This window comes from Oryzias latipes, chromosome 21, assembly GCF_053564925.1.
Source record: "Oryzias latipes strain Hd-rR chromosome 21, Olatipes_Hd-rR_3.1".
NCBI classification, from domain to species: domain Eukaryota; kingdom Metazoa; phylum Chordata; class Actinopteri; order Beloniformes; family Adrianichthyidae; genus Oryzias; species Oryzias latipes.
This window is the reverse complement of record NC_136257.1, coordinates 33,652,501-33,674,532: the sequence shown is the minus strand read 5'-3', so window position 1 is coordinate 33,674,532 and position 22,032 is coordinate 33,652,501. Positions and strand designations below refer to the sequence as shown.

General features: G+C 41.7%; 1 protein-coding gene across 2 annotated transcripts in view; it reads right to left on the bottom strand.

Moving 5' to 3' along the window:
• Positions 1-351: 351 nt before the first annotated feature.
• asic4a (acid-sensing (proton-gated) ion channel family member 4a) overlaps positions 352-22,032 on the bottom strand; it is a 121,847-nt gene continuing 100,166 nt past the window's right edge. For both annotated transcript variants that reach the window (XM_023950706.2, XM_078939218.1), the window contains 6 exons: positions 19,413-19,466; positions 16,810-16,963; positions 13,035-13,126; positions 12,878-12,957; positions 11,205-11,309; positions 352-6,092 (listed from right to left, as the gene is read on the bottom strand). In XM_023950706.2, coding sequence (XP_023806474.1) covers positions 5,961-6,092; positions 11,205-11,309; positions 12,878-12,957; positions 13,035-13,126; positions 16,810-16,963; positions 19,413-19,466 — 617 coding nt within the window. In that variant the 3' untranslated portion in view covers positions 352-5,960. The remainder of the gene's footprint in view (positions 6,093-11,204; positions 11,310-12,877; positions 12,958-13,034; positions 13,127-16,809; positions 16,964-19,412; positions 19,467-22,032) is intronic.

Below are 22,032 nucleotides of genomic sequence, written 5' to 3'. Positions count from 1 at the left end.
GGGTCAAGTTAGAGACTTTAAAGCTAAACACTGAAAAGATTTACCGGAGCTCTGTTGTAAAGTCATGCTGCAAAAGTTTATTTTTTCTTTTGGTTTAATATTTGAAGAAAGTTTTCTCTATAATCTTACAAAGAATGAAATGTTTTCTAAAAACTAAACCCATTTTTTCATGCTAAAGAAAAAGTTAAAAACAAGAAACGGTTTAAAAGTCTCAGTCCTGATGTTTTAAAAATGCCATTAAAGACACAGAAACTGTTTTTTTTCTATCGTTTTATGACCTTTCATAATTCCCATTTGCAGGAAATCCTCATCAGTGCAAACAAAACATAGACTGTCTTCAGTTGGAACATATTTTTAACAAACACAAAGATTTAATGTCTCTTTACAAAGCAATTCAGTTCTATACAGAAACAATAACTGGATGCCAGCATGAAAGAGTAGCAACAGAGGCACTGAAAGACATGAACTTTACAATCGGCCAGTTTCTACATTCAGCAGATTCCTTCAGGTCAAGTCAGAGGGTCTCGGCTGGATCTCAAAGGGGCTGAATGTCTACAGAGAGAAGATTTTACAAAAAAAAATCAAGATTTTCCGCTGAACACGGCAGCCTGCATGAGGCTCGAACCTTCAGCGCCGCCGCGTTCCTGCTGCTGAATGTCGCTCTAGAGAACTCGACCTTTTTTAGGAACCGTCCATGATGCTTTGTGACATGAATATGCTTCCCATGGTTCTCCAGGCAGGTCTCTTCCTGACCTTAAAGGGATAGTTGGAAAACGGCGAGGACCTTTGAGGTGGAGTCTTACCTGCAGCAGGTGAGCAAAGAACCGGGGGGCTGGCTAACAGACGTGCTGCAGAGCCGTCGCACATAAAAGCACCTGAAAGGCTCTGTGGAGGACACAGAACCAGTCTGCAGATGAATGTTTGCAGCTCCCAAACAGAATGGACCGGACCGTCGCATCATATTTCAGGTTTGATGCTGGATTTTTTGAGAAATGTTTCCCGCTCTTTTCTGCAATTCTCAGTTCTTTCAGTGTTTAAGATAAAAGTGTTGAAATAGATTGAAAGACTGATATTTTTTTGTAAAAAGAAAAGTAGAAAGAAACCAATTAGTGTTTCTTTACCTCATGAACTTCCCCAAACATTGGCAGTGGCGGGCCACGCCTCTCTAGTTCAGAGCTTTAGAGCATCAACAGTGTCAACATAAACAGCATGTTCTGTTCATCTTAGGCAACAAACATTATTCTCCAATAATTTCCTAAATCTGCAGCTGAAACAGTTGAGATCTGTGAGGTGAAATCACAGATCTTAAAGGACGCTCAGTCAACATAAATGAACTCTGATTACAATTCTCTAAAAAATAAAAAACTTTTGTATATTTTTTCCACATTTAGATAAAATATTGTGTCTCTAGTGGTGTAGTCCCAGACTCCTGGCCTCAAATGTCACTATTTGGGTTGATTTTCAGATGTTCCATCACCTCTTTCTCCTGAAGCTGTTGTGTTCTGCTTAGAGGAAGCTAAAAGTTTAAATATTAGTTTTCTAAAGGAGAAAAAACTGAAAAATGTAAAAAATTAAATGACAGTTTGCAGACTTTTCATGTCATATTATCTCTCTGACTGCCCCCCCACACCTGTTTGAAGGTTTATAAACTGATTCAGCTTTTGTAAAACACCAGATTACAACTGTACGTCCTTTTTGAAAATGTCTACATTTGGCTCTTTCGTCAAAATGTTTTCATGCTTCTATTTAATTTACGCCTCTTCAGTCTCTAATGAACATGAGGTTCTCCTGCAGGAACTGCACATCATGCAATTAGCACTGGTTCCAACACGGGGGGTAGGAGGGAAAGATTCAGAGGAAATGTTCTCTTAACTCACTGGACCCCTCCCACAACAAGAAAAAAATTACATTTATTGCAAATAAAGCACAAAAGTAAAGTTTAAAGTGAGGCAGAAAACGAATGGAAAGCGAGTCAACATGAACCACTGGCTGCTTTTGCGTCAGGGTGGGGTGGTGGGGGTAGGAAAACGGCGACCATCATCGACTGAAAACGAAGACGGAAGAAGAATGAACTGAAACACAAACAGCTGTAGGAGATTGAAACTTTAAACTGGTGTGAGTGGAACAAACGGAAAACCTGAAAGCAGAAGCAATTATCCGAAGAACACAAGCCAAGAAAACCGGGATTTCCTCGTGACTGCATTCACCGCTAAACGCAACCGCCTGTGGTTTGACGAATTCACAGCTGATTGTCCTTTGCGACATAATTTAGATACGAGTCTGAGACTTTGAGAAAAACGAGACAAAAAATAAATTTATCAGAAGATCTCTTCTAATTTCAGTTGCAGTGTCCTAAACTGCTCTGAGCTGAACTGCAGACGCTTATTAGAAAAGTGTTCAATCAGCTCCAGCTACAACAAAAAACTCCAAAATTATTCGTATGGAATAGGTTAAAAGAGTAATGTGAAATAAGAGTTTGGAACCATAAACTGAGGTTGTGTCTGTTTTTTTTGTGACCGGAAGTAGATCAAGATGAACCCTCCTGGGAATATCTTTCTGGATCCGAACAAGAAATCTTGACCCCCATAAAAGATTTTAAAAAAAGTTCCTTAACTGGATCTTCTAATCTTTCCACCACTTCTCTGACGGTTGACAGTTTGTTGTGTCACATCTCAGTTTAAGGAAAGTCCTGATGGACAGTTATACTTGTGGAAAAGCAGAAAGCTTTTGTTTGAGAAACATGTTCAGGTTTTGTTGAGAAATTCCAATAAAAAAGAACATTTTGTAGCCAAACAGTGATTAGTACACATAAAAAAGAAGAAAAAGCTGTTTTATCTTCAGCTGATGCTTAAATGACCTTAAATTTCACATTTTATGTTGTGTGTCAAGACAGAGACAGAACTGCAAGAAGATAGACCAGCTAGCAACAAAAAGAATTGGAAAAAACGCTGAAGCAACTCAGAGAGGTTATAATGTGCTTGTTACTCACATAAATGTCCAACATTAACTGCATCTGCTGCTTGAATGTCGGATTCTGCTCCTTGTCTGCAGTCGGTCAGAGAAACGTTTAGCTAAGTCGATCCTGACTCACGTTTCTGACTCAAAGAAATCTGAGACTGAAATGAAGCAAGTTTGGGAGGAATTTGAGAAAACTCTGAAATCATTGACCTCACCTCCTTACCCACATTTCCCAAAAGCCACTGCAAGTTTTCAGCTAATTTGGCAGGTGGCCACGCTGCTGCATTTGTATACGGCGATTTGAGGATTTTTCTCTAAAAGCTGACATCAGTCAGAGGCCAGCTGGACACATTTTGAGGTCCAGTAACGGGCAGAATGGCCTGCCTTTGATATCCCCCCGGGCTACCGGGCTACCGGTGAAACTTGATATGGACTGCTGCTGTCAAGAGACATTAACGTATCGCCCAATCAGAGCTGCTGCCGTCCAAAGATCCGGCTCTCCCCGTCCTGTAGCCGCCCTGCTGTCCCCTTATTTCACAATGGTGTCATCCCACCTGACTGCTGCCGTCTACATTCATGACCATGAAAAAAAACAGTGGCGGCATTAAATCTTGAAGACTCTTTCGATGCCTACCCATCGCTCTGTGGTAGTTGTATTTGTGCAGGTAGCCTACAGGTACGCTTCGGGCATCCACGTTCAAAACTCTCACGTTCCCACATAGCTAGGCAAGTTTCTACAACTGTTTGGGCTCCATGTACAAAATGTGCAACCATTGAACGTCTATCGACAGTTAAACGAGGTCAAACTTCAAAGTGACTTATGGAAGTGCCAACCGTTTGAAAATGAATCACGGAGGAGAAATGAATAATTGTGGTTTGTGTCCGGCTGGAATTCTATGACACCAAGTCTTTAATGTATCGGAATAAAGCTGCGAAAAAAAAAGTCTAGAGGAAGATCCACCGGATTTGCACCGCTTCCACAATTTGCACCAAATTTGGATGTGCATTAGAAAACAGTAAAAAAAGTAAAGGCAGAAGAAGCCCCTTCCTGCTTGTCCAGTGTGAACATCATGGGCTAAACGTGCGTTGAAGAATGCGTGTCACATGGGGGGTGTGAACGTAGCATAAGATTAACCGAAACACTCAGTTCATTTAAAGTTTCTCAGCTGCTTTTGATGTTTTTGTCAAAAGAAAACATCCACACTGTTACTTTAAAATCCTTTGAACTTTCTTTACGTTTTTCTTTTATTAAATAGTCTCTAAATATTTCTGCTGAATTATTCCTCTAACGTTTCATGTGAAACACTTTGGACCGCCTTTGTACATGACGTGCTGTAAACTGGCCTTGCCTTGACCGTTCGTAGAGGAAATGCTTTTGAGCCTGGTCAACACATCGTTAACTGAATCATTCGCTAGTTGCAATTTTTTCCCGTTTCTGAGTTTGCAGTGAGCTTGAGATTTTCAATTGTGAGGAAACAAACTCAGCTAGCAACATCTTTACATCAGTACATCTTTTGTACTTTCATGCATTCAGTACTTCACAAATTCTACACAAAGTCCTGGGGGAATCTGAGCTAAAACATAGACGAGCTTCACTTCCATGAAACACAACAAACGTGTGAACCCAACCAAGGAGTGACAGCCAACCGTTACAAAATAAAATAAATCCTCTTAAATATATAGATTTCATTCTTTTACTTTGTGCTTTTCAGACTTAGCATCTATAATCTAACCGTTACTCATTTCCTACAGCCTCTGATGCAACGTCTACATTAGTTTTTGTTCCTCCTCAGATGGAAATAGGAAAAGTCATCTTCCTCCTGACTGGATTCCTTCATGGAAAAGTTCAGCTGAAATGCGTCACTCTAACATGCTCAGCGGCGTGTGCAAAAGCGTCAGATGCTGGGCTAACACTGTGAGGAGCTGCCGTGCCGTTGCGGTGGTTCTGGCCCACGTCTGAGACGGGGAGACCGATTGGAAAAGGAAACCTCATTTTGGGACTTATTGCTTATGTCAGCTCTAAGCGAAAATAGGGCGGATGGTCGGCAGAAATGAGCAGAGGAGGAACATATTAAGCTCAGACTCAGACTAGAAACACAAGGGAAACAAAAGCCGTTTAAGGAGACAAAAAAGGTCATAGTCACGTCTGCGCTGGAGGAATGTGCTAAAACTTGGCAGTCTGTCGTTTCAGAAAAGTCAGTTAACAGCAGTTGCTACAATCGTGTTGATATTTTCATATAAAAACTGTATAAATAACTGAGTGTACATAAGTCAAACTAATTTTAAACATCAATCAAACAGAAAATATTCTCCAGTTCTGAAGTTTATGTACAGGTACACTGCTACTCGCTAACACTTTAACCACAAACCAGACAAACTGTATCATGTGGACGGTCGACCTCGAGAGCCAAGGTCATTCTTCCCACTATTCCCCTTCAAACTTCTGGTGTTACAAGAAAACAGCAAAAGGGTTTGCTTACTGAAGTACCATCATGTTGTGTACAATATAGAACATACAGATATTATTGTCTTTAAATAAGTACGGAATTTATCAAGGGTAATGGTTTGTTGTGGGGCCTAAAACTGTAGATATATACATGTAAAAAAATAAAAACTCAGATGCCAAACGGATAAAGAAATCCCATCCTTCCTTGTTTGCAGAACAAGCCGGATCAATGTTACATGCAGTCCTCCTCTTTTAAAAAAAGACAAAGGTGGGGAAAAAAAAAACTGGCCTTGTAGTCTCTAAGTGCCCGAAATGAAAAAATGCAAAAGTTGAGGTGCGTTCCGTCCAGACGGAAATGAGAAAAGAAAAGTCCAATTTGTGCCTACGTACAGTTCAAGTGGCTTGATAGCAGCGCAAGTTTGGTGTTTGACTTTGGCCGTAGCTTTTCACTGGTGACAGCAAAGGAATGCCGGGAATGCAGGGGGCTCTGATACGGATCTCGCCACAGACAGGTCTTATCTTTTGCTGTCACCAGGACAGAAAACAATGCTTTGTTTTAGCAAGCGAAGTCCTCAAATACCCCGTGGTGCCCGGCGCGATGGTGGTGGGGGTGCAGGTGATGATGGTTGGGGAGGATCGTGTTGGCGTAGGCGCCCTCTTGGTGACTCCTTGATGTGTCGTTGGGTTCCTGTCAAAAGCAGAACAAAACGCCGGCTTGAGTCAATCAGTGTTCACGAGGTCACCGGACTCTGTCACGGGACGTTTATTCATTCAAATTCAAAGAATTTGCATTTTTAGCTAAATATAAATGCAGTGTTGATTATTAAACATTTGTCTCTAAAGGTCTCAAAGCAGAGCAGAGCAGCAGGCAGAGCCTTCGGCCTCAGTTTAGAGGGAAGACTCTTTCAAACTTTTACACCTAAACATTTCTCTGCACTAAAAGATGGTTACATTTGCTGAGGAAATCTTCACCCGTACGGTTCTGCTGGTTTTTGGGTTGTCCAGGTCTGTAAAAGGTCGTAGAGGGGAGCGGCTGCATCTTCAGTGGACTGTGTCCCTCAGTTCACTAGAGGCTCGTACTGCCACCTTAAGGCGCATCATGAAAACGGAACATACCATTGTTGTGCCTGTGGTAGGTGTATCATGAAGTTGGTGAGGATAACGGAAGTTACACATATTTACGACAAACAGGTGATGCTGTCGTTTGGCGTCCGTACGCCGCACTCTAGACCTTAGTAAGGTGTGAGTACCGGATCATTACTGACCCAAAAAATGCTGCACGTACAGGTTGTGCACGGGATTCGTAAGTGCCTGAAAGACGTCCACACGCACTACGCTCTGATAGGCTAATTTAGGCATTTCTAACAGTCGGGCTGCACCAGGGAGCGCACATGAACAGCAATACCAGCTCCTTGTACAGGCCGTGGGATTTTAGGGGGTTGAAAAAATGGAAAGTCTTTATGACACGCCTGTGTCTAGTTTGTTCACTGTGAATTGTCTTTCACGCACAGCACGAACCGTGTGAACATGAACACCTGTGTGCCCAGTTCTACCGTTTTTTACCTGCAGACAGCCGCTATCCACCTGTAAGGGCAGTTGGGATTTGTGCTACGTTCACGTCTCGGCAACACGTGATCAAGCAAGCACTTCCAGTGAAACGTTTTCTGCGTTCAAAACTCTCGTGTTCACCCACCCACGCACAAAAACGGCATGAACTCCAGATGAACCTTCTGAACCCCACTAACAGACTGACTCTGCTGCTGCAGTCATGGTGCTTCGTTTAACTTATTAGTTAACTGTTTTGGAACCCCCCCAAAAAACCTTTTTGTTTTTAGATTTTAAAAATACAGATGTTTACCATCAGAACCATGAGTCTTACAGTGAAATCTGTTCCACCAATCCATCTTCTTCCGACTATCCGGGGGCCGCAGGGGCAGCAGTCTAAGCAAAGATACCCAGACCTTCGTCTCTCGTTTCTGGCTCAGCTCTCTCTTTAACGGACCAGTACAGTGACTGCAGACGCCGCTCCAACCCGCCTGTCGATCTCACGCTCCGATCTTACCCAAGGTTTTTAAAGTCCTCCACCTGGGGCAGGGACACTCCACCCACCCAGAGGGGGCAAACTACCTTTCTCCGGTCAAAAATCTTTTTCACTGAGAGCTAAAGTCTTCTGACTGTTGTTATTTCTACAATTATAATTAAACACAGATTTGAGCAGACTATTGATCAACACTGCTTGCAGATTGCATCTTGAGAGGTTGAAGTTGGGTAAAAAATGAAACTTTCATAAAGATTCACTTTTTCGTCTATTTACGTTTTTTCTTTCGGTCATTTCAGCAGACGTGTTTTTTCAAAGCATTGTACAGTTTTTCTTACGATTGAGGGAAATTGACATATTTTACCACACTTATCGAGTCGGGGATTTTAACCTCTGACCAAGCTGCTAATCCAGCCGCTCAACCACAGCCGCCTCACGATGTGGACTACAAGGATTAAAACAGCATTTCTAAGAAAAGTGTATTGAACTGTAGTGAACTGATGTTACAGTAACAAAGGGAAAGAAAAACCAACTATACGAAGCATTTTAGAGTCTTGTTTGTGGAGCTTCAAGCTGACTTTCTGACTGAGAGATTTCCATATTCATGCTGAGCACAATGGTTGTGGAGACTGTCTTCACAGGAGCACAATGTCCTGATTTCTCCCATACAAAGTGGACCGGGCCCGTCACGCCAACTGCGTGTGCATCTCCTCCGTGTCTTTGTCAGCGGCTGTCGGTTACCAGGTGAACACACTCTGAATGTGGAGGACGCGCTCTCCTTTTCCATTAGCTGCAGCCGAACAGGTCTGCCGTGTAAAAAGCAGCGCTTTGGTGCATTTCCAGAAAAGCTGAAAGAACAGATCGGACTGAAGGAGATTTCTGAAGTTGACACGGCACGAGTCTGAAATTTGTGCAGTCACAAACAAAAACCCACACAGGAATGTTTTCGTCCACAATACCTGCATTGAACATTTCTGAAGAAAAGAGCAAGAAAATGTACATTTCTTTGCTTTGCTTTTGAGTCGCACTGACAAACAGCACATTTAAAAAACACTTTGATGTAGAGAGTAAACTAAAACAGAGTAAAATAGGTTTGTGACTGCTGCCGATGTTTGTTTTTTTTAGTTTGAAACCAATCAGAGTCCCCTCACACAGCAGCGTTTCAAATTCCACTGTCTCCACTGGAACACAAAGGAACTTTCATGAGGAAGTTTCAGTAAAAATGGGTCGTGACTGCAGCCTCAAGTCAGACCAGGTCCAGCCGTGTGAAAAACAGCACATTGGAACAGAAACGGTAGCCGTCTTTGTCTGAAGCTGTGATTCAGGACCAACAGGAAAGGTCTGAATGTTTTCCAGTTCAAGCTCTGTTCCAAAAACAACACATTTCAACGTTGAACCTGATAGTTAGGGAAAACAAGTCATTCAAATGTAAAAAGACGTATAGATTTCTAATTTTCAAAAAATGATGTCAACAAGAAGCTTAAAACTAATTAGGTACAAAAAACATCCCTAGATAAAGAAGAATGTACATGTTTGTGGGCTCTCTGTTATTTTCTTTACAAAGTGCAGTTTGGTCCTTAAAGACCAAAACGTGCCGTGTCTTTTTCTCTGATTATTCCTCTAAAACCCTGCTCTCTGAGCACCAGCCCCTCCCAATCCATGAAAACATTGTGATGTCATAATGTGAGGAACCGCCCCTTCCAGGAAGAGTCTCCACCCCCAGGCTAACACACACACACCCCCTTTCTCCATAGAGCTAGCGATGATCGGCTAACCGCTTTCCTTTTCTATGCACAACATGCACGACCATCTTTTTAAAAGTTCGGATGATGTCTGTCTTTGTGGGCAAAACGCAGAAACGCTGCTGAGGCCGGCTCTGGGATGATGTCATGAAATGGGCGGCACCCACAAGGAGAGAAAGGCGGAGCCTCAGAGATCGAGTCGTCTTACTTCCAGGTATGAAAATGAACTGCGAAAATAACTCACATTTCATTAAAAAAATCCTTTTTTAGTGTTCCAAAGGTAAATATTTATGGATATAGTTTACTCTGAAAAGCATAAGACAAGCAGAATATAGGATCTTTAATGTATTTCTTCCTTTCCACCAATGACAAAAACCAAACTGTAGGTTGCTGCCATAAGTGCAATGTTCTGTTCAGTGTAGCTGCCCCCTAGTAGAGCTCTGGAAACGAATAAAAAAGCTACAAGTTAAAAAGTAAACACAAACAATGTCCTTTCAAATAATAACTTCAATGCTTATTTTTTGTGACACTCATTAAATTCTGATCAGAAGAAATCTGAGAAAACAGAAGTAGAAAGGTTTCAACATGTCTTAGTGCTTTTTTATAAAATCTGGATAAGTACAAGGATGGACTTTGATGAAAAGAGGCGAGGAAAATTTGAGCGGGGCTGCGTCTTTCTGCCAAACGGCAACAACTGATTAGAGAAAGAATTCAGAGGAAATTAGAAATAATAAAACATTCGCAGCAAATGAAACCCCTAAAGGTTGTTTTCCTATTTGAGAAAACTGTGTGCAGAGGACAAAGCAATACAACCTGCTACAGATAAACGTGTTGTTAGCATTCTGGGATAGAAATCACTGCATGTGCAGAAGAAAACATTCCCCCCGAAAAACACACCTCAGGTGGCAGTCAAGGTTCTCGTCTGCGGAAAAATGAATGCTTGTTGTAGAGTTATAGTGTCTGCACACAGCTACACACTGTTTTGGGTTTTACAGTAACGTAAAGTAAAGTACAGTGTGGCAAAAGGGACAAAATTCATTTTAACTGCTTCCCTATTTTTGACCCATAATTGTAGAAAAAAAATTCCATTTTCTGCGATTTTTCATATTAAGAATCTGGTCATGAAGTGAATAAAAACACGGCGTGAGTCTAAGTGCAACGAAAAAGCAAAGTGAGTAACTATTAATTATTAAAAGCCTCATCTGCTGAATTTATTAAGCCTAAAAGTAAAATTCTTCTGACTCTTTAAGGAGTTTGTTAGCGTATAAATAACATTTTTGTGTAGTTTATCATAAACACCACTTCCAGGGAAGCTCCTCACAGGAGGTGAGGAGCTTTCCAGTAAATTGATTTAGCTGTATTTTTATCTTTTATTGTTAAGCAGTGTTTTCCTCTTAATCCCCAGAAAAAAGATGCTGAGGTGCTTGATCCTCTAGACGTTTAGCAATTCCAGCATTATTGTTCTAAATCCAGATTACGCCATACAGAATAAAATAAAAACAGATTTGTCCTGAGGCTTTTTTGATCTCGCACTGTAAAGAAAATGAGAAGAAAAAAACAGTCAAATTCCCCCAAAACTGAGCTACCCCCTTGAAGCCAGATCGCTTTAATCAAATCACTCCCAGTTAAGCCTTTCTAAGCAATTTGCTTGCGGTAACTTGTACTTCGACTAATGTAATATTTCCTCACCTCTGAAGTTGTTAGGAGCCCCCCCTGGAGGAGGCCCGCCTCCCACTTCCAAAACCTGCATTTTGGCGTCTACTACTGCGGCGCCAAGTCTCCCACCATCTGCCACACTTTCACAGTGCATAAGAGAATTACAGCACGGCTATGTTTAGATGACGGAGAAGAAGTCTGTTGATCAGAAATAACCAACTTCCCAATTACGTGGCGTAATATCAATCTGAGCTGGGAGGGAGATGGAGCCCCACGCAGCGCTGGAGGCCGACTAACAACGTTACGTCCTCATTTCGGAGCAAACATGTTCGTGTGCTGCTCTGCGGCTGTTTGCAGCATTTACCTTTGCTTTCATTTCCTCTAGACTCACTGTGGCGACAGCGCTTTTCGGCTGCTTCTTCTCCTCCTTCTGCGGCCTCAGCAGACGCTGCAGTCGGTGCCTGATCACCTGGTTTTGGCAGCAGAGAGGTTTGAAGGGATGACAACAGAGACAAGAGCAAAGATGCCGTTAGAAGATCAGTCCACATGCTCTCGAGAACCAGCCATTTATGACCTCTGGGGAAAACCAAACCTCCCATTATCCCACCCAAAGATGTGAGGGTTCATTGGAAAGGCCAGGACGCCCCCATTTAAGCTCAACGGGTCTCCGTAGAGAACTTCAAAAGAGTCAAAGGACAAAATCCAAACAACAAATGTCCCCTACAGAAGACAGAAAGGAATGGGCTGGTTCTCAGGACGTTCTAGCAGAGGTCTGAGACCTTCGGCGCCGGAGCCACATTGCTCTCTGGTTTTAGAAAAAAATAAAAGTCTGGCATTTTAAATAAGTAACTGTAAGGTAAAATATAAGTAAGTAGTAAGTTAACCTAAACTTTGTTCAACGTATTCACAAACAGTTGAAAGACAGTCATACTAAAACCTTTTGACAGATTTCTGAGCGCCGTTTACCACAGAAAATCAATTTGAGGCCAGCAAGCACAACCAGAATTAAGGACACTGGATTATATAGCAGATTTTCTATTTTTGGTCCGATTCCATGATTTTTATTGCCCCTCTTGTTGGAAAAATTTGGCCAAGGTCACTTATTAGCTCAGATTTAGTACAACTAACACATTTTTGTAAAACAAGCATTTTTAAATCAATGTTGAAATTTCTCTATACTATTTTTGCTGCAGTGAGATGATCCTATGTGACACAGCGTGACTTTTATTTTGAAAGGAAGTCGTGTGAACTTTTGTCAAAAGTTAAAAAACTGGTTTATTTTTGAAAAAAAAGGCTCTTTTTTATATTTCTGTTTAATAAAAAGTCATCTTTATTTATCATAATAATAATAACGGCCAAAATAACAAATCTGTGTCTTAATTTATAAATGGATGAAATCCTGCGGATGTTATGCTAAATTCATTCTGACTTATTGCTGATTTCCTGCTAATTTTGTCCTGATTTGATGGTAAATTCCTGCTGTTTTTGCGCTGTATTCATGCTGAATTCATGCTAATTTCATTTTGGATTCTGGCTGATTTTTTTATAGTAAATTCCTGCTGATTTTGCGCTGAATTGATGCTAAATTCATTAGGGAATTTATGCTTAAATCCTCTTGATTTCATGTTGATTTGATGCCGTATCCCTTCAGTGGGATTCAAACACTGCCGGGCTGTGCATCTGCATGACATATTCTAACCTGTTGCAGCCCACTGAGTGCCTCCCCAAGAGGACAAACAGATGAAGGAGCTCATTTTATCATCAGCATTAGCAGCATGGCCCTGAGAGCAGACCTTTATTAAGTTCTTCTGTCTGGAAATCCATTTGTGCAGTGACTTACTAACAGCTGCACTGCAGTTTATTTGCAGAGATTTTCTCAGGATTCTGCCCGAGAGGAACTTTTTTCTGGAGTGAGAACACGAGCAAACATCAGGGAGAATCCAGCGGGACGGGGGCTGTTCATTCCTGCTAACACCAAAGCTGCTGGATCTCCTGCTTTCAGTGCTCAAGGTGTGTGAGTCTGCAAGCACACCGTACCTCAAAGACGTAATCCAGTATTTCTAAGACTGTCAGGATGCTGGCGCCAATGAACAAGCCCATCTGTCCGCCGATGTCACCTGGAAAACATCCACTTCAGTGCATGAGGAGAGGCAGCCTGCTCCTGAAAAATCCTACAAACAGGAGGAAATCGGACCTAATAAACCTGCAACGTCGTACGCCTTCTTCTGCTCGATGGTTTCGTAGTTGAGAGCTTCAAAGAAGATGTCTAACACCAGGAAGTTATCTCTGAAAGAGCGAGTGAAGAGAACACTATTCAGGGTTGAAGTCATGCATCATGAAGCAAAACTAAAACTGATTGCACCGGGCCGATTTCACAGGTTCCAGCACGCGAATCCCAGCGTCCCACAGGTTCAGAGATGCTCCTCATCTTGATCTGAAGCCCTCATGAGGAGGTGGTGAAGTCCATGGGCTACAAGTACGAACAAAGTCTTTTCCTGCTGTTTATGCAGTAAAATGTGCAGAAAACACAAACTCCTCCATCTGAAGGAAAAAGGCATCCGTTTCCAAAACTGCATTGTTATTATAAGAGTTTGTGGTTTATTTGGACCCTGAACATTTGGGATTCAGCTTCGGAGCAGGAACCTGCCACCCGATGCTTCGGCGCTCCTCCCTGAGCTTCTCAGTGGAACTTCTTCCCAGAGACGACGGAGAGCAGGCGTGCTGCTTTGTCTTTGGCGAGGAGTTCAAAAACTTCCAGAGTTCTTAGCTCTCAAAGTTTTTTTTTTTTTTTTTTTCCACCGAGAGATCATCCACTCACCGTCTCACCGTTTTGAATCTCTGCTGTTGTGCTTTAACGCTTAAAAACAAACCTGTCAGATTCAAACTTTGAGGCTGGAGCTTTAAGCAAGTCGTCATGCGGAGTCCAACCGACAGGTCGGTGCTTCCGGCAGGAAGATCTTGTTTTTATTTCTTCCTCACCGCCTTTTTCCTCTGTTTTTGTTGTTGTTCCTGAACGCTGTAACACTACAAACCTCTGCGTTGTCATGGAAACGCATGGTAGCAGATGCTGGAGAGCAGAGGTTTTTTTCAGCGACAAACACAAATATCCAATCAGATTTTAACCATTTTTTTTAAAGAGTTATTCTTTTACAACATAACACAACAAATGAGAAAAACAAATATTTATCAGAAACACAGCAATAAAAGAAAAAGTTATGAAAATTAGAGAATAAAAGCTGTTTTTTCTAAACAAAAACTGCCCCAAGTTGTTTTGGTAAGATTATTCCAGATAAGTTTTGATTTCCTTTAAGGATAAAGATGAACCAGGAAGTTTTAAGTACATTGCTCTGATAAGTGGCAACATGCCTCAAATAAACATGGATTGTTAAAAAAAGTTAAAATCTTTAAAATATGTACCTTTTTACCCCCCCCCCCCAATATCCTATTTTAAGAAATTCAACAGCCCAACAATCCTTATGTGTAGACCATGATCATCTTAAAGACTAGAGTTACAGATTTAAACATAAATTCGTCTTAAAATGTAAATTTAATGGATGTTTAGTCTGCCATGTTTTGCTGTTAAGAGTCGAGTAAACTTTCCAGTTTGTCTTATTTTGTCTTGAAACAAGACTGATCATCGTTTGATTAGTAAAAATATGCTTAAAAATGTTATAAAAAACAAAAGAAAAACTTTTTCCATTTGAGATTTTGCCTAAAATAAGATCAAACGACTTAACCAAATATTCACGACTGACTGGATTAGAAAATGTTGACAGAGACTAACGTTTCTGGTTGGAGTTTGTGTTGTGTGCTGTGTTACATTCATGGAAGGTTGATCGACACGCAAGAACATTTTTAATGATGTATTAGAGAAAAGCAAAACACCAGGAAACAACTGTAAAAAGGTTTGGTCCTAACAGCTGATCCACGCCGCCCCGGATGGATCAAACCCTCTAATGTTTGAATTCAGATACTGTGAGGCTTTGTTTGCTTGTTGATTTGGGCTTGTTCCCCCCAACCATGTTGGTAATGATCAAATTCAGTCCAAACACCAGCCTGAACATTCAAATGTAAACTGAAGGAGATCTCAGATGGACAGTCCATGTCACCGTATTCATGCATTTAGCAAAACTAAAGTAAAGAGCAGATGGATCTGAGAAAAACAACACAATTACTATCAGGGGTTGCAGACCCACACCCATGAAAATCACACTGTTAGTGTTTTGAACATGTTCTTGTGGCCTTTTTCTCATGATGGAGGACAGAAAGAACGTTTCATCTCAAAATTGCATTTCTAACTATTTTTTTCATTCAGTTGTTTTGAATCAGGAGCAGAAAGCCCCCCTCCCCAACAAATCCTCCATTCCACGTCTGAATAGTCGGGAGGAAAAGCTTTGAACGCTGTCAAAGGCTGTGCCTTCACTGTCCCGACACACAGCAGCCACTTCCTCAAGTTTAGACAGACAGTTAAAATCTTAAAGACGTATCTTTAATCCGTCTGTCATGAACATCCTTGCAGCATTTTTGTTGCACCTCACTGGATGTTTTTAAAAGCTACGCGTTTATTTATTTACCACAAATTCAGAAATCACAAAAACATGAACATTTTCCTCTGATCAACCTTTCCTCCATGTTTCACATAGAAATTCTGACATCCTGGGAGGTTTTGGTGCTTTTGAACTTACGGCTTGAAGCCAAACAGGTTTCTGTGCATAAGAGTGAAGTGAATGAAGGTCAAACCAAGGTCACTTAGAAAAGTGAACAATTAATTATTACTAAGATTTTTGTATTTTACTTTTTAAAGACTTTACTGTTTAAGATCTAATTTAATTTTTTTGTGTGCGTCTGGGGTTTATTTATTTTCTTCATTTTTATTTATACATTTTTCTATTTGTTAATTTTACTAAGATCTGGCAAGACTTTTAGATCTTAGAGGTGCTAAAAACCTCAGACACTTAAGCCAAAAAATGAATTTCTTAATCCATCCATCCATCCATCCATCTTTCCATCAATCCATCTTTCCATCCATCCATCCATCCATCCATCATCCATCCATCCATCTTTTCATCCATCATCCATCCATCCATCATCCATCCATCCATCCATCCATCCATCCATCCATCCATCCATCCATCCATCCATCCATTTTCTAAACCTGCTTCTTCCTGTTTAGGGGGTTTCTGGCTCCTGTAATAAAGGGTGAAGGTGTCCCAAGCCTGGACAGTTCTCCGGTCCATCACAGCGACACACAAACACATTCACACACACAGCCGCACCTATCAGACTGACCTATGAAGAATGTTTTAGGACCGTGGGAGGAAGCCAGAGAAAACCCATACATAAGATTTTAACCCAAAGAAATGCTGATTGCAGCCAATAATTACCTCAAACATTATTTTTGCATTTTACTTTTTAAGGACTTCACTGTTTTAGATCTAATTTTATTTTGTGTGTGCATCTGGGGTTTATTTTTTTTTCTTCATTTGTATTTATACATTTTTTCTATTTGTGAATTTGTTTCTCAAAAACATTTACAAACATTGGTTTGTAAATTTATATCATTTTTTTGACATGATACAGAATGCAAACTTGTTTTTCTTTTTTTGTGAAAGTAAAAGGGAAGAAGAACACTTTGTATTTCTGCCCCTTTTACCCAGTACCCTCCTTTTTTCCTCTCAAAGCAATAAATAAAAACAAAACTTAACTGCAGCAGATGTGAACCAACAAATGAGGATTATTTAGCCAAAACAATCAAATACAGACAAAAAAAAAAACATGTTTTCTATGACCGATAAAAGTGCATGAGAGGTAAAAGCTGTCAGCTTTCCCCACACTGATCATAAATAACTGTTTGCATTGAACAATATTGATTTAGTCAGGATTTAAGGTCGGCTCAGGCTGCAGATTTTTGTTAATGTTTCTTTTCCAGCAGAGCAACGCTCATCAGGGAGTTGGCTTCTGCTTCCTACCTGATATAGTCCTCCGACTTGTCGTATTTCCTGGAGAGATAGCGAGCCGAGCCTTTGCTGGGGATTTTGACCATGGAGAGCTCTTTTCCATAGCGGGTGAGATTACAGGGCGTCTCGCATGGACAGGTATCCCCGCTGTTCTTCTGCAGCTGAGCTGAGGACACAACAGTTTCACTGCAAAGCTTTTTCAGGAGATAATTCTCAGGAGGAATGAACACCACACAGCAGGGATGGTTAAAGTTCTTCACTCCTTTCTATGACAATGATAACAAATATAAAAATAATTACAAAGATCTACTGACTGGAAAAAGAAAAGTGAACATTTCCTCTGAATGAAAATCAAACCATCGTTCTAGTTTGTCTCCAATGTGCCGCCAGAACACTTGATGACTTTTCTGCCAACAAAAATGTTGAGGAAACAACTTTCAATTCTTTGCCAAAAATACGAATCCAACAGATTTTAAATGTACAGATTTAGAAATCCTAGATGAAGCTTTTAGCCCTTGTGCTCTCCTATGGGGTCAAGATGACCCCTCCCCTTCCATTGACGTGTTCTCCCTACCATGACAAAGGTGGATAAAGGTGGAAAGATTTCATGTAATCCATGGACACCAGTGAAGATCACAAATCATTGAAGAAAAAAGGTTCAGAGCACTGTCTAGTGGGTCTAGATGACCCACCTCCCAACGTTAAAGTGCCTAGGATAACACAAGGGTTAAACAGACTTTCCTGCTCGAAACAGAATGACAGAGAATTATCAAGTTTTTTAATTTCATTTTCAAAAAAGCTGTCTAAACCTACGATGGAGTTTTAGGGCCACCAAAAGAAAAAAAAAACGTGATTTTAAGTCATAAATTGATGACTTTTTTTATCGTAAATCGACGTCTTGAAATCTTATAAATTTAAGAGTTTTTTTCTCATATATTTGCTATATTTAAAGTCGTAAATTTACTACTTTATTTTCTTAATTCATGACTTTTCTTCTTGTAAGCTTATGACTTTAAAGTTGTAATTAAAAAAAAAAATTGTTTGTGATCTAAAACTCCGTCGTACAAACCTGCCTGAATCCTGGTCGGAAAATAATTGTCTCCTGAACTTAAAGAGGAATGAAAATAATTTTCTGAGTCTTTCCCCTCTGATAGGTTGTGATGTTCATCACAGAAACATTTCAACTGTGGGACAGAATTTTAAAACATGTCTCCAGGAAATCAAATTGTTTAATTTTTAAAGAATTAATTTGTACAATGTGTAGAAAATACGTTTTTCCCCTTGGTTTCGTCACATTTGGCCATCTGATTAACGTCAAGACTAAACATCTTGTTTAAGTTTGAGACTTTACTGGGACATAGTGAAACTTTCTTTGACCTAATCCGAGTTGGACTCTGGTTTGAAGGTGAGTCCCAACAGTTTTTGGCTTAGAGGGTCGTTCCCCTGCAGAACCAGATCCCTGGTTTCTCCTCATGATGTTGAGGATGAGTCCTCTTCGTCCTCTTGGACTCATTTTGGTCTTTCCCTTTGGAAAAGGTTCTTCTCTGTTCCAGGTTCCTTCCATGAGTGGACGATGGATCTCTGAAGCTGCAGAGATGTCTTGGTGAAATGTCAGGGACTGTGTTTTTCTCTGGATGGTACGATGATGTTGTTGTTCTTCTTCAAGCAGCAGCTTCCATTTATGCGATTCTTCCTGGGTTGTCGTGACTACCCGGTACTTTTTCAAACTGAGTCCACACAGCTTTTGTCCTGCAGACGTTAGGATCTTCATCAAACAACGTTTACTCTGAGAATAAATGGTGAGCTGAAAGTCAGATGAAAGATTTTGCAAATGTTTGCAGAATACCAACAGATGGATCTTTTTTAATCTGAGCTAAACGTGAGGGAGCGGCTCTACTCGGACTAGCTTAGAATTCTGAACACATTTGGTTCAGGCCAAAGTGAGAGCTGGAAGAACTGAAGGCAGTAATTAGAATGTGATGATTTATGTATTTTATAAGTCTTACAATAAGGTTATTTGTATGCAGGAGCACGGCGGCGCGTATTCTGTGCGAACAAAACACCATTTCAGTATAAATGTAGAAATTATACTTTAATGTATAACTTTGATGGAAGGTGAGTCTATTCAGGGGTTTGAATCAGGAGTCTGACCCTCATGAATGAGGCCCATTCTTGTCAGAAATATCTCAGATCTCTTTCGGTCTGGTTTTCAACAGAGCTGGAACTCAGAGAAGAAAGAAAAGAAAATTTAATTTCTGGCCTTTTTTTTGGCAGAGAAAAGATAATTGTTCCAACATTATTGGGGCTGCTTGAAACCGAGGTTCAGGGTGGAAATGTGCCGGGCGAGGTCGCATTGGGTGGGTGGGGTTGGGTGGGTATGCAGATACGCAGAGCCGAAGCACAGGTTTATGGCAAACAGTTCAAAAAGAGGAGGCAGCGCAGCCATCAGGCTGCAGAGCGACTAAATCACGGCGAGGAAAAGTCATTTGGAAAAATCCAATCTCCCTCCAGGTATTTGTATAACAGGAAAAAAACAACCTTATATTTACTGATTGTGTTTCCATTTCCCTTTGGGTGAGTCTGTTGTAATGAGAAAAGAAATGAAGATTTCTCACCGAGCGCTTTGTCAACACAGCTGATTTTACTGGGGGGGCAAATATCTGCCGTTCCTGCAAAGAGAAGCAGAATATGAGTCTGATCAATCACAAACAAAACGATCGGTGACCGGCGGCGCGGCGGTGAACAACGCTCCGCATCTTATCACTCATCTGCAAATGAAGGGCCAAGGATGTCTTCCATCCACCTAACCGTCCCCGACAGCGCCGACGCGCGCCGCCATTTTTAGAAAGTCTTTAAAAACCAATCAGGGAGGCACTTCCTCGCAGACAAACACACTGTTCAGACCATTAATGGTAGGTATTCATCAGCAGCACCATTAATTAGCAAAGCTGTGTTTGCCCGTGTGTGAAATGCCGGTGGTTAATGTTTTGTGGACGTCTGCTTCACTGTCACAATGAGATGTTGATTAATACCCGCAAAAAACGGCGGCGGCGAGGAGCCAATCTGTGCGTCTTCTGGGTCCTTTTCTTCCTCTGAGGTTACTCCTGCTGTGATTTGATTCGGTTCTCTTGAAACTTTAATCATCTTTGGACATGACTCTTTACAGAGTTGCGGGGCATTTTGGGAAGTCTGAGTGTGGAGGCAGACGCTGTTCTGTGCAGCTGTCCACACGTCAAGCACAGAACATCTTAACAGCCTTTTTGGGGGCTCATCCAAGTACAGAAATAGACAGAGATGCTGAAATATTCATTCTGGGCCAGAAAAAGCAGAAAAAAATAAACACAACATTTACCTTCTGTGAGCTTTAAACATGATCACAAATAGGAGCTCTGGTGAAGAAAGTTTGTTTAGTTTTAAAACTTAAAACAATTTGAATATTTGCTGCAATAGAAAAAAAATCAGCACCAATCCATCCATCCATCCATCCATGCTTCCATCCATGCTTCCATCCATCCATCCATCCATCCATCCATGCTTCCATCCATCCATCCATCCATCCATCCATCCATCCATCCCTCCATGCATGCATCCGTCCATCCATGCTTCCATCCATGCATCCATCCATCCATCCATCCATCCATCCATCCATCCATCCATCCATGCATCCATCCATCCATCCATCCATGCATGCATCCATCCATGCTTCCATCCATCCATCCATCCATCCATCCATGCTTCCATCCATCCATCCATCCATCCCTCCATCCATGCATCCATGCATCCATCCATCCATCCATGCATCCATCCATCCATGCATCCATCCATGCTTCCATCCATCCATCCATGCATCCATCCATGCATGCTTCCATGCATGCATCCGTCCATCCATGCTTCCATCCATGCATCCATCCATCCATCCATCCATCCATCCATCCATCCATCCCTCCATGCATGCATCCGTCCATCCATGCTTCCATCCATGCATCCATCCATCCATCCATCCATCCATCCATCCATCCATCCATCCATGCATCCATCCATCCATCCATCCATGCATGCATCCATCCATGCTTCCATCCATCCATCCATCCATCCATCCATGCTTCCATCCATCCATCCATCCATCCCTCCATCCATGCATCCATGCATCCATCCATCCATCCATGCATCCATCCATCCATGCATCCATCCATGCTTCCATCCATCCATCCGTGCTTCCATCCATCCATCCATCCATGCATCCATCCATCCATGCTTCCATCCATGCATCCATCCATCCATGCTTCCATCCATGCATCCATCCATGCATGCTTCCATCCATCCATCCGTGCTTCCATCCATCCATCCATCCATCCATCCATCCATCCATCCATCCATCCATCCATCCATCCATCCATCCATCCATCCATCCATGCATCCATCCATCCATCCATCCATCCATCCATGCATCCATCCATCCATCCATCCATGCATGCATGCATCCATCCATCCGTGCTTCCATCCATGCATCCATCCATCCATCCATCCATGCATGCTTCCATCCATCCATCCGTGCTTCCATCCATCCATCCATCCATCCATCCATCCATGCATCCATCCATCCATCCATCCATCCATGCATCCATCCATCCATCCATCCATCCATGCATGCATGCATCCATCCATCCGTGCTTCCATCCATCCATCCATCCATCCATCCATCCATCCATCCATCCATCCATCCATCCATCCATGCATGCATCCATCCATCCATCCATGCATCCATCCATCCATCCATCCATCCATGCATGCATGCATCCATCCATCCATGCTTCCATCCATGCATCCATCCATCCATCCATCCATGCATGCTTCCATCCATCCATCCGTGCTTCCATCCATCCATCCATCCATCCATCCATCCATCCATCCATGCATCCATCCATCCATCCATCCATCCATGCATCCATCCATCCATCCATCCATGCACGCATGCATCCATCCATCCGTGCTTCCATCCATCCATCCATCCATCCATCCATCCATCCATCCATCCATCCATCCATCCATCCATGCATCCATCCATGCATCCATCCATCCATCCATGCATGCATGCATCCATCCATCCATGCTTCCATCAATCCATCCATCCATTTTCTAAACCTGCTTCCATCCATCCATCCATCCCTCCATCCATGCATCCATGCATCCATCCATCCATCCATGCATCCATCCATCCATGCATCCATCCATGCT